Below are 13110 nucleotides of genomic sequence, written 5' to 3'. Positions count from 1 at the left end.
TTCTGAAGGAAGACAAGATGATGTAACTTCAACAACTGTTCAAAAACAATGTGGATTACACAACACACCACTTTAAGATTAATCATATCAACAATAACAAGAACTGAATCAATCTCTCCCAGCAAAAAATTAAAAGACCCAGCTTTTGGATCAGTCTCTAGGAGACATCAAAAACAAAACTTTTTGTAAGGCACCAAAACAAGACCTCCCCACAGACATGCAACTGAGTAGAACTAAAAGAAGACCCTATAGTTGAGAAGATAACAAAACTGTGTTCTGGAGGTAGGATTTGCTAATCAGAAATCTATAGAATCTATGATCTATCCTAATCAGCTTTAGTCTTCATGATATTTTTCATTTAACATCAATCAAATTTCTAAACCTTCATCCCACAACAATTGAAATCAGACAATTAGCAAGTCATTCAACTCATTTTTCAGAATATCATACACATAAACATGCAAGGAATAACAAATTTATGAACTTTGAATACCTTCAGCAATGCAACATGATCTCCTACATTTCCCGTGTGGAAATTCATCCTAGCATTATCTGCATGCACTTGCTTATCCTTTGGACGATAAAATATCGAGCTTCCCACTGACAGCATGGCAGCAATTGTGATGATCTCTTCTGAACATTTATATTTATCCGACGAGACTATCATTTTGGATAGCATAGGATCCAGGGGGAACTCTGCCATCCGCCGTCCTAATTTTGTTAACTCACCCTTGTCATTCAGGGCACCAAGAGCATAAAGCTGTTCAAGTGCTCTTATTAATGTTTCTGCTGGAGGAGGATCCATGAAATCAAAATTTATGAGGTCATGAATACCTAAACTTTTGAGCATAAGCACAACAGTAGATAAATTTGTCCGCTGTATTTCTGGAATTGTGTTTTCCTCCATTTCATTTTGATGTGCCCAAGCAGTGTACAATCGAAAGCATTTACCAGGTCCTGTTCTTCCTGCTCTACCTGATCTCTGCAAGGCAGATGCCTTTGAAATTGGAGTCACAATCAATGACTCCATTCCTGAACGAGGATTATATGATTTCTGTTTACAAAATCCAGGATCAATAACATACTTTATTCCATCTATAGTCAAAGAGGTTTCGGCTATATTTGTTGCCAGTATAACTTTGCGGGCTCCTTCTGGTGTTGGATCAAATATTTTTGCCTGCATATCTGATGGGAGATTAGCATATATGGGACATATTATCATTTCAGATATTTTTGTGCCTAGACCCCTAGTCCTGTGTTTCAAGATTTCTTCTGCTGCTTCAATCTCTTCTTGCCCTGTAAAAAATACAAGAACATCCCCTGACTGTTGTGTTACATGTATTTGTAAAACAGTCACAATAGCAGCTTCCAAATAGTCTGCTTCAGGTGATTTTGTATAATGGATTTCAACAGGAAATCTCCTCCCTGGTATTTTGAAAATTGGAGCCATATCAAAGTATTCACTAAACTTTTCTGCATCTAACGTTGCACTTGATATAAGGAGTTTTATATCTGGACGAAAACGAGCAATATCCTACAAAACATAGTCAAATTTATTTCAAATCAGTTGTTAATTAGAGAATATCAGATCAGTGAGTATTTCAATGACTACACGTCATGTCCAAATTTCCTCCATTTGATGAATTCTACAAAATTTTGCAATTCTAGATTTCATCATTTGTATCAATAAGTTCATACATAATCAGCATTATAAATAGGTCACAGAAACACATAATATCCAATCCCACCTATATTTATAAATATGTGTCTCACAATGATTATGATGCTGAATAATAGGAAATAATCCAAATCAATTACGTGCACATGTGAATGTGCAATGTGCACACGTGCGCGTGTGTGTGTGTGTGTGTGTGTGTGTGAGAGAGAGAGAGAGAGAGGTGGAGGGGTGTTGGAATGTAAGACTGCTGTTCAGCACTGACCTTGAACAAACATAAAAAAAGACAATAAAGGCTTGCATAAATCACCAAATAGACTATACCTTGACTAATCCAAATAATACATCTGTAGAAACAGTTCTCTCATGGGCCTCGTCAACCATCATAACACTGAAAAATATAACATGCAGATAGAAAAGATGTTAATTCTGACAGTATTTGGACAGACAAATATGTAACCTGCTGACAGAAGTATGTGAAATATGGCATTAATCACATTCTAAACAAACCTGTAGCTTGCTAGATCAGGTTCACCCAAGAACTCCCGGAGTAGCATCCCATCCGTCATGTATTTAAGAATTGTTTTCTCAGATGTACAATCTTCAAACCGAATTGAATAACCAACCTATTAATAAATGCACGTTAATAATATCAAACCAAAAAATGATGCCCAAGGCTGAATGCACAAAATAGCTACACTACTGAGGACCTTAAAAGACATCATCTTCATTCTGTAAGTAAGCACATCAAATAGCTATCGTGAAAGATCAAGAAACCACCTCGTGACCAAGTTTAACACCCATTTCTTCTGCCACTCGAGCAGCTACACTCATTGCTGCAACCCGCCTTGGTTGTGTACATCCAATCTGTAAAACAACATTTTTTGTAAATGCAACCTGTGAAGTTAAGAAATATATGAAATATCCTAATGAATTATCATTACACATAGACAGAGATTAGGCCCCTAAAACACTAAAACTCTCTGAAAATTCTCCTTGTGACCTTTATGCTTTAAGTTTACTTGTTAATTTCCTGATGACTTATCTTTCAATAAAGAATTTCAGTTATTTCAGATGCATCTACATTTTCCTTAGTAATTAATAATATCTATACATCTTTTATATTTCTATTCTTGTATGTTTTCAGGATTTAGATTTTTGAATGAATGATAATATAAGATGTACAATAAAATCCTTAGAATATTCTTAACTTTCAAATATATATCCTAAGCTAATAACAGGATTGCAAGTATGAAATATTTTAAGTGTATTTCTTTCTTGTCATTGATGATATCTATCCATCTTAGTTTCACCTGTTTTCTTCTATATTTTCCAGCATTTAAATTTGATTTTGCAGTAGCTGCTTTGAACTGTCCTGCTCCCATATAGTGTTTATCAGAACCTAAATGCTTCCAACAACTGATTAAGTGCCATCATGAATGATGACTCCCTTAAAGCATGTTTGAAACCTTCTCTAGCAATGAAACTGAGCCCTTACAGATTAAAGGTATGCCAGCAAGAATCTTGCAACAGATACACGCTTTGCCTCTAGGCTAAGCTTGTATCATTTACAGCCTAGGAATATGCATATCATCCTTCTCGTCCATGCTTAAGCGTGCTGCTCTTTGGGTACTAGTTGAGTCCTTTTAGCTTCTCTCTATTGTTGATTCACATTATGTAGTTTGGTCTTTCCTTTGTTCCTCTTCCTTACACAATCTTCGACAATTTGTTAAGACAGAAGAATAGTTGCAATTCAAGAAATTACCATTCAGTACAAGAGCAGATGTTTCAGTGTTACGAACAAAGGCAGATGAGTAATGGATTTATACTAATTCAATGACAGGATACATGATTACAAAATAGACAAACAAGAGATTGAGATCTTGTAGGAATTTTATAATAAGTCAAAAAAAAATTACTTACACAATCTTCGACAATTTGTTAAGACAGAAGAATAGTTGCAATTCAAGAAATTACCATTCAGTACAAGAGCAGATGTTTCAGTGTTACGAACAAAGGCAGATGAGTAATGGATTTATACTAATTCAATGACAGGATACATGATTACAAAATAGACAAACAAGAGATTGAGATCTTGTAAGAATTTTATAATAAGTCAAAAAAAATTTACTTGCACTAGGTTTTGACGAATCCGACCTGGGCTATTTAAGATTCAGCATTTTCATTAAGTACATTGTAAGGGTTGCTATGTGTTCCTACTCAATCTATCCCTGCCCTATAAATGCACAGAAACAAATCATCAAATGTTTCTCAAGCTCATTCACCGTTGCCTATACTTGATTTACATCCAAGAGTTTTCAGGCATGAGTTATATTGAGCCTTTATTTCTGTTTTTCAGCAGCCCTTTATTACTTTGCAGAATATACTCTGCATAGCTGACTATGTTCATCCAGCATCTACATCTAAATGTTATATTCTTGCAGTTAAATGACTCAAAGAATTCTACCACGTTAACATTATTCTCCAAAAATATGAATACCTTAAGTTTATTCTGAATTCAGAGGATGCTATGCATTCCCCTATACCTGCAGCATCTTCTACTATTATTAGGAAGACATCCACATAATATATATTTGGAAGAAAAGAGATGAACCCAAATGGACCCTGTGCAGGTATGATCTTCTGTGGGGACAAACGCTGGAATCCTTCATAGAGGATATGTTGCATCCCAATTTTTGACCTAATTTAAAATATAGCCATTGAAGTTCACATGAAGTCAGTTGACAGTTAAATTGGTTATAATCCTGTGAAACGATAAGATGGTTAGTCATTATAATTTCATGTAAAGATAACATGCTAGTTGATTATTTATCATAAATTCATGGAATTGAAAAGGCAGCTAGCCAATATGATTATTTATAACTTGTTATGATAATATGATTTAATTGCGGAGAATTTTCTTGCAAGAAACACGTCAAAGGGGTGGAAGCATTGTCAAAAAAGAATTAGGCACAGAAGCATCACCATCACTAGGCAAATGGGCTGAGGACCTAGCGACTCGAACATCAGGATACAATCAATGAAACGCCATGAGCTATTTAAATAAATAATTTGAGAAACATAAAAGAATTAAGTTAAAACATAAAACGTACCTCAAAGGATTTAATATGATCTTTTAATTTATATGTATATACGTACATATAGATGTAAAAATGAAAAGGCACCATTATATTATAATAATTTAATAAAGTGATGTCACCTCATTAATATATTCATATGTACATTTATATATATAAATTATAATAATATTCAAGGAATAATAATATATTTGAATTATAATCTTCCAACTTTATTTTTCCATTTTAACATTCTTTGCTTATAACCGATTAACACTTGGCATGATAAATAGACAATAATCAAATTATAATCTTTCCAACTCTTTCTTCCAACCTTTTATTTTCCCTCTCTTTTACAACTGATTTATTACTTGGAAATTTGAATGGCGTGTAATCTTTCTTTTAACCGATGGGAGCCAAGAAGTCATGGCTCGTTCCTTTTTATGTGAACCGAGAAAGGAGTCAAATTCATTCATTCCACACATGGCCATGATTCTTACTATCCCTGCCACCTTTAGCACCCAGTTACACACCATTCTGTGAGTAGAGAGTCCCCTCTATTTACCAGATTTAAACGTCCATTGCAAGCAGCAGCTTTGCCATTTATATCAGCCATCGAGAAATAAGCCATCTGCATTTGATACGTCTACTGTAACTGCAATTGGATTATACTCTGCAAGTAGCGTCTCATCATAACTGGAGAGGAAAAATCTGAGTTCGGGTTTATCAGAACAATATCAATTACTCATCAGCTCATGCTATTTCAATATCATTTTATAATAGCCAGTTAGGCTCACAAGATTCTTTCTTTTCTAGATTTTTTTCAAAGCTACAATATGAGTTGCTGCATACTCCATGTCCTTTGTTAACAAACCTCTTCTTTTATCTTTCATAATAAGTTAGATACAAACCTTATGGAAGCGTTTTTCCAAATGCATTAAAGTCTGGAATGAAATATACTATCCAATGAAATTTCCAAATAGTCTCAAGAACATAATCTTTTGGTCATAGTTGTGATAAGCATACTAAGCAGCGAATCTATGCATAGAGCGGATTGCAGCAAGTTTCAATATTTATCATGATGATATCTTGTTTGAATTTACAGATTGAACTTCTTTAATTTAACCTTGTTCATGGTAGGTGATAACCAAGTAACCATAGTATAGATCCTTATGCCAATGGAAATTAAAATTAAACAATCAATTCTGAAATCTTTAAAGAATATAATCTCTCAAATCATAGATTTTGATAATTTGGAATATATGTTAATTATGAAACAGTTGAGAATCAACAGAAAGACCCACTTGTTCTAAGAATTCAAAAACTTGGGATTCACCGACAATGTAGCCATGAAATGGTGAAGAGGTGTAAAAGGGCAGAATGCTCACAAACTTCTAAAACACCTGGGATTCACTAGCAGCATAGCCATGAAATGGTAAAGAGGTCAAACATGAATAACTTAAATGAAACAGTATCAATTATGACATAACAATGTTTATCATTTTTAAAAGGAATATTTGATAGCTCATGCATGATCATGTTATTATCTCCTACTGTCAAGTTGAGTGGTGTGGTTAGATACCAGGATGCTCAACAGATTACAAGATGATCCTTGTCCATTCTGGGTAGGGAGGGTCTTTCTCGTTAGAGATTGTGTGGGGAATAAGTTAAGGTCTGAGGTTGGGTGGTTAAGACACTGACAATGTTTCACCTCTCCCCAAGTTGTCGGAACAGGTATTTTTACTTTTATGATGTATATGCAAGACGAAAGTACAATTAATTGAGTTATATCATCGTTACAGATATTTTACATTTAGTTGCGAGAGATAAATTTATCTAAAGGATTGTTATATCAATCTTTCATTTATATGAATAATAAATATGGGCATATCTTCTAATCTTGAGTTATTCTCCACAATTAAGCAATCGGAAGGAAAGGAATGATACAGAGATATCTAGAGCCCTAAATGATACAGTGGTATCTGAAGCCCTAATTAATTCAGTGATATCTGAAGCTCTAATTGATTCAATGGTAATTGAAGCCCTGAGTGATATAGTGGTATCTGAAGCCCTAAATGATCCAATAGTTATTGATGACCTAATTGATACAGTGGTATGTGATGCCCTAATTTTATATAGTGGTTTTTAATAGTAATTGTCTTTTGATTCTGATATAGCGATATTGGATGGTAGTTGTTACTTGATACTGTTATAGAGGTATTTGTGGACTAACCTGGCTGGTTATAGAAGCATCCCTACAATGATTTCTTGGTTCAAATTCCATGGTATGTGGATTTTAATTTTTATAGTAAATTCATTGATGGTGTTTTAAGTTCTTAGTTAAGAAATTTTGTTTAACTGAATTTAGCTGTTAATCTCTTTCATATGAACAAAACTGATTTAACTTTTTTCCTATAAAAATGAAGTAATATTTGTAATTTTTGGATATGCTGGTTGTTAAATTAGACCCAGGAAAAGTGGTTGTTGCAGGATACCTAGTTTTCCATAATCCACAAACCACCTTAAACAAATCCATCTCTTTCAAATCCAGAGGAGAAAGTTACCATGTATTAGAATTTGGATCTCATGAGGATATACATGCTCTAGGTATTTAGCACCAACCAAATCACCCATAAATCTGAAAACCCAGCATTTTCCTTTTAAGAGTGATAATATAGATTACATGTATATTATTGAGAAAAGGACCTTGGGTGGGTGTAATGTCCCCTTTTGGGATGATCCATAATCTTACCCTGTAATTGCAAGTGATTAAAAAATAAAGAACGTAATATATGTCCACTTATACTGTAATAAACCGAGTTGGTTATGTCTCAAACAAACTCCAATTAAAAATTAAACTGGGTTTGAAATTTTATCAAACACTTGGTAAACAATCTCTAATGATAAGTCTACCATGTAATCAAATTTATTGCTTTGCATTTTAGACCCATAGACTAAATTTTCAAAATGTTTGAACTAATTTACTAGTGATAACCTTTGCAAATTAACACAACTCTCGGAATTTCCAGAATTTTATTTGTAAAAGCAAAATAGCTAGAATGATAATGTTTGCATTAAACTTATTCAATTGCCAAACCAATAGAACCTGATTATGATTTTGTATGTCATTTGCGCTGCCCACTGTGGAAAGATGGAACTCCAAACAATATACCTCGGAGTTAATGGTTACCCCTCCTCTACTAACACAAGTTCCCTGTATGCACCTCAGTCCTTGGAAAGTAAAACGCATGCTGCATATATGTAACGTTGGCCTCACACTATGAATGGTGGATTAAAACAAGAAATTGCAGGTCTGAAACCTCCCACGCAGCACTTGCAAATTGCACCTGTGGACTCTAATATTCTCAGTTCAAACTCCCAATATCCAAGGAAAAACACTGCCCAACCTCCAAAGATTATTTATAGGATTGGTAATTGCTGATGACACCTGAGATGATTAAATTGCTGCCTCTAGGTATTAATCGACAATCTAAAAGCTTAAATCATGGCCTCCAATAACCCAGGAGTAGGCTGGAAATTACTACACACAAATCCTTATTCAAATTCCCACCAATTCTTCTAGCAGATTCGATCTCCTTACAATATAAACGCAGTCACAAATAAGATCACTGCTGCTGTAATATGAGACGACAGCCTCCAACCAAATTACTGATTTCCTTCAATAGTCAATCATAGATAATTGTTGCCTCCACAGAGCCAAAAAATTTCACATAATTATTCTTCTCCTAGATACACAAACAACAATAGGAGAATAGAGCAAATCGCGACTGCAATTCTTATAACCACCTTCAGATTAATCTTACAGCAAGATAATAACTCCCGGCCATAGAAAACACAATTAGGGAGATATAATAAATATTCAGAATATCACAAATCACTATACCTCAGCAGTGAATTGCCCACTCAACTACAAACCCTTGTACCACAGCAAGGGCGAAGAAATCAAAGCTTGGGAAAAAGCCACAAAGGCAACAAAAGCAAATTAATTTTCAAGCATCCTTTCCTCAACAAATGCGCTTGTATTTATAACATCCAAATTTCCTTTTGTTGCCAAAATGTAACTTCACTCAAGAAGCTTCACCACACAACATTAATTAGAACCTTCCTCTAGATTCTCACATAGCTTTACTAATTAATAAATCGCACTTTCCAATGATAGCTCAACTCTCAACTTAAGTGAAATTATAAAGTTAAATTATAACTTTATAATAAGTCATTTAATAATTAATCATAATTTGACCACTAAAAATATAATAACTCCCAAAATACTCATCATTTAAATATGTCATCTGAAATAGGAAGTCATACCTATTATTTCTCCATGTAACCAAATGCACTTTCCAAAAATAGAAAGCGCCTATCTTGATCAACACCAACTTACCACAAATAGTAAGTACACAAAACTAAGCTCAAACGAAGTCCAAACTAAGTCAAACGAAGACCAACCTGTAGCTTACTGAAATGTGGAGAAGATAAGACCCTCCCAAGCCAAGCCATTGCCACAAAAGACCCTCTATCCACAATAATTAGCCTACAACAATCACAATAAAAGCCTAATCCCTGAAACTCTAATGCCGACAAAATTGGGGACATTACATATACCTTTACCAATAAAACGTCTTATCAGGATAAATCTGGTTCCAATTTTGCAATCATGTTAGGCAATATTTGCAATATAATTTGTAATACCAATTATTTCTATAGAGGGTTAGGGATCCACCAAGAATTATAAGGGCATAAAAAGAAATAATCGATTTGTTTTATTTCAGTAAATCAAGATTCGGGAAATCATGTAATAACCTTTGGAGGTTAGGAACCTAGGCATCAATGGTTACATTCCCCTTTATTAATCATATTAAAGCTTGGAGAGGATAGCCATAACGGGTGCCCGGTTATTGTTCATCCCTATCAAGCCCAATAATGCATAACGTCTAGCCAAGACAACTTGCCCCATGGCCCACCAGCAGTAAGAACATCCACCTTAATGATTCCATTTTTTGGGAAGGCTTACTTAGTTCGAATGAACCTAGATCATTGAGAAAAAGTGATCAGCACTTAACCACAATTGCAAGCAGCATCTAATCAAGACAACTCATCCCTTGGCCCAAAAGCAGCAAGAACGTCCATCTCGATGATTCCATCCAATGGGGTATCCTACATAATTTGAGGGAAACCATGCCTAGAACCTCTCCCTAGCATGTTTCCCTCCATTTCCCAAATGATTACTTATTTCACTTCCCACAATCAACCATCATAAAGTTTGCAAACGACAATAGAAATGGTTCCCAAGGCCACCCATAACTAAGCCTAGGAGTACGGATCATCCAACCAAGACAACTCGACCCCTTCACCTACAGGTGGCAAGAATATCCACTAACAGAAATTTCATCACTTGGGTGGCCTAATTAGAGGGGAAACCTGAATCTACTCTCCCAAATGTGTTGCCTTCCTCACCCACATAAGATTGGTTTTGGGAGAATAAAAAAATTAATTAAGAGCATAATTTGCATCCTTAGTCATACCAAATACATAAGAAATAATTGTATCAGATGCCTGCATTCTGAAGTGCAGATTTCTTCAATTAATATTGTCCTGTCTTTCACATCCTTGATCTTCCTTCTCCAATGAATTCTTCTACATTTTATTCCTTTATGTTTCTATTAAGAGAGAGAACCTCTGGAAGATGCCAACCCTTAATAATCTCATGTGTCATACGAAAAAACTGGACTAATTTGTCTTATTTACTATCATCAATCAAATGCCTATTTCCATGTATTCCCCTCTTCATAATCACGGTTCCCAAGTACTCATATTCCCTTTGTATCATATTATTCAGGGAGTCGCAACCTTTCATAATGTCTTCCCTTTGAAAGAGATGCAACCAGTAATAATGGATCAGCAGTCTTGATTGTTTATGTTTTAATAACATTCCTTCAGTAATCAGTTTGCCTGTCAATGACTTTCTTAAATTAATTTTACATGGTATTCTTAATCGACACTATTAATGGAATTGCTTCTGTAAACGATGACAACAAACCTCAGTCAGCCACTAATGATGAATAATTTAGCTTAAGCTTAGTCAGCCCTCTTTACAACGATAAATATTATTATCATTGTGGTTCTTTTTCCAGTCCCACTTGGCCCCTTTAAATTGTCCTAAATTCCATTTCTGAGGTTTATTTATATGGTCACTCCTTATTCTAGTGTGTAGGTTTAATATTGAAGGAGGCTTTAACTTTATTTTCAAGAAGAAACTGTAATATGTTATAATCACTTGCAGGTGTATGACAGTCAGTTTCTATACATAAGTAACAGCTATCTACCTTGTTTCTTGTAAGTCTTGCCTGAAGGTAGTCATTTGTTCACAATAAGACATCTTTTAAGAATTTTGGGTGGGGATATTGGGTTGAAGAGAAAATGGAGGCCATGGCATACCTTAAGGAGGGAATGCACGGCTAAAATTGCTAGCACTTTTCTAGAAGACGTAAATATGGAAAATGGTTGCGATTTGGCTTCATCTTTGTACCAATTTTTTTTATAACAAATTTTAAAGGGTGCTGAAATGAATGAGAAAATTGGTAGATTTTTTTTCTCACAATGACCCATATGGCCAAATTCCTGACCAATAAGAAAAAGAGTTTGTGTCATAGGGGGCATTGTTTTTCTCCCATGTTAAGCTTTTTCCTTAGAAAGTTTGCATTTAATAAAACATGGAGAATGTACCTATGTTACCTTTCTTCTTTTGTTAAGAAGTGTGTTCTGTGTTTATTTTACTTACCCCAACCCCAGTTTACTCATGCTAGCCTTTACATCCTTTGCTTGTCCTAAGAACAAGTGAATCATGCAATCAACTTGCTCCTTAACTTTTTGTAACACAGATGATGGGTTGTATCGATTGCGAATTTTGTTTTTGAGTGGTAAGCTAGTTGGGTGTGGATTCTCACATTTGACCTTTCTAAGAACTATATCACTCTGGCAAACAAGAGCATACTCAAGTTTCTCTTGATTAGATTCCATTCAAGAATAGTTTCTGTTAGAAATCATTAGCTTCACTCAAATAAATAAATATAACCTAACGAACATTCATTCTTGTGTATGAGTAAATAAGAAACTTTATAACTACGGAACTTATATATATATCAACTTACATTACTGATTACTAATATCAGTTAACTTGTTGGTGATTTGTATCATATTAAATAGAAAATGTAATTAACGACTGAATGGTCGAAAGCTTTAAAAGGAGGCATTCATTATATATGGAAGGGAGGCACATTCAAGAACAGATGTTTCTCCCATGTAGGAGGCACGTCTGTTCTTGGACGTGTCTCCTTATATATATTTGATTGTGGGAAGAATGCAATTACCCCTGAACACATAAAATAAAAGTCTTCAACAGTAATTGCATTCTGTTTTAATAATAGCAAAATCTGGCAAAATATATATGTGACATAAATGATGAATTTTGACAAATAAGGATAGTTTGAACATATTGTGAGATTCTGAAATTATTATCAAGAATTTCTACAGAATTTTATTAACTATAATATATAAAGAGATTATAAACATATCTGATCAATAGATTTTAACATGGTATCAGAGCAGGTCCGAAGAAAAGATCAGATTAGATTATTTTTAAAATTATCATAATTATTGTTGGAAAATCGCTACACTATTTTAGGATGGTAAACGGCATGAGGCTCTAAGACAGACTTGAAGGCGCTTCAAATTTTGAGGCTTAGATATTACGAATGATGCTAATACTGAAAAAGCATGACCTAATAACTACTCAAAAGCCGATTCGTGGCTCCCAAGCCTGGCATCTGCATTGGAGGCGGACGGATTCCAGAGGCGCCCGGAAGCCTTGTGGGTGCCGGCCGGAAGCCAGCTGCAGGCTGCCGGATGCGCGTGGAGAAGCCCTGTGGATGCTGGCCGGAAACTAGCCACAGACTGCCGGATGCACATGGAAGCTGATACTTAGCTTCCACGTGCATCCGGCAACCTGCGGCTGGCTTCCGGCCAGCACCCACGGGGCTTCCGGGTGCATCTGCTGGCCCAGCACCTTGCAAAGGCAAAACAACAATAAAAAACATTATTTTTTGACTTAAAGTTAGAATAAGACATGTGATGGAATGAATTTTTAAAGTGTTTTTTCACTATGAAACCCTAAAACGACCCTAAAAGTCAATATAGAAGCATTCACAAGAGTCATTTTAGAACATTGTTTCCACCTACAGCCACTCCTTCATTGTGAAGCTAAGTTCAGCATTTTTGAAGAGGATCGATCAAAGAGGGAGAGATAGCTTTCTCAAAGGAGTTTAAACCATTGAGGGTAAG

General features: G+C 35.0%; 1 protein-coding gene across 4 annotated transcripts in view; it reads right to left on the bottom strand.

Annotated features, from left to right (window-relative positions):
- The window catches only part of ESP3 (RNA helicase family protein), a 263344-nt gene that overhangs the window by 84720 nt on the left and 165514 nt on the right, over nucleotides 1–13110 (bottom strand). For all 4 annotated transcript variants that reach the window (XM_089828480.1, XM_089828478.1, XM_089828481.1 and 1 more), the window contains exons 19-22: nucleotides 2456–2542; nucleotides 2186–2301; nucleotides 2000–2066; nucleotides 494–1534 (exon numbers count right to left, since the gene is read on the bottom strand). In XM_089828480.1, coding sequence (XP_089684606.1) covers nucleotides 494–1534; nucleotides 2000–2066; nucleotides 2186–2301; nucleotides 2456–2542 — 1311 coding nt within the window. The remainder of the gene's footprint in view (nucleotides 1–493; nucleotides 1535–1999; nucleotides 2067–2185; nucleotides 2302–2455; nucleotides 2543–13110) is intronic.

The sequence above is a fragment of the Cupressus sempervirens genome, chromosome 5 (genome assembly GCF_028749045.1).
Source record: "Cupressus sempervirens isolate cs-2001-9-10 chromosome 5, ASM2874904v1, whole genome shotgun sequence".
NCBI lineage: Eukaryota > Viridiplantae > Streptophyta > Pinopsida > Cupressales > Cupressaceae > Cupressus > Cupressus sempervirens.
The sequence above is the reverse complement of the archived record's forward strand: the minus strand, read 5'-3'. Positions and strand labels throughout refer to the sequence as shown.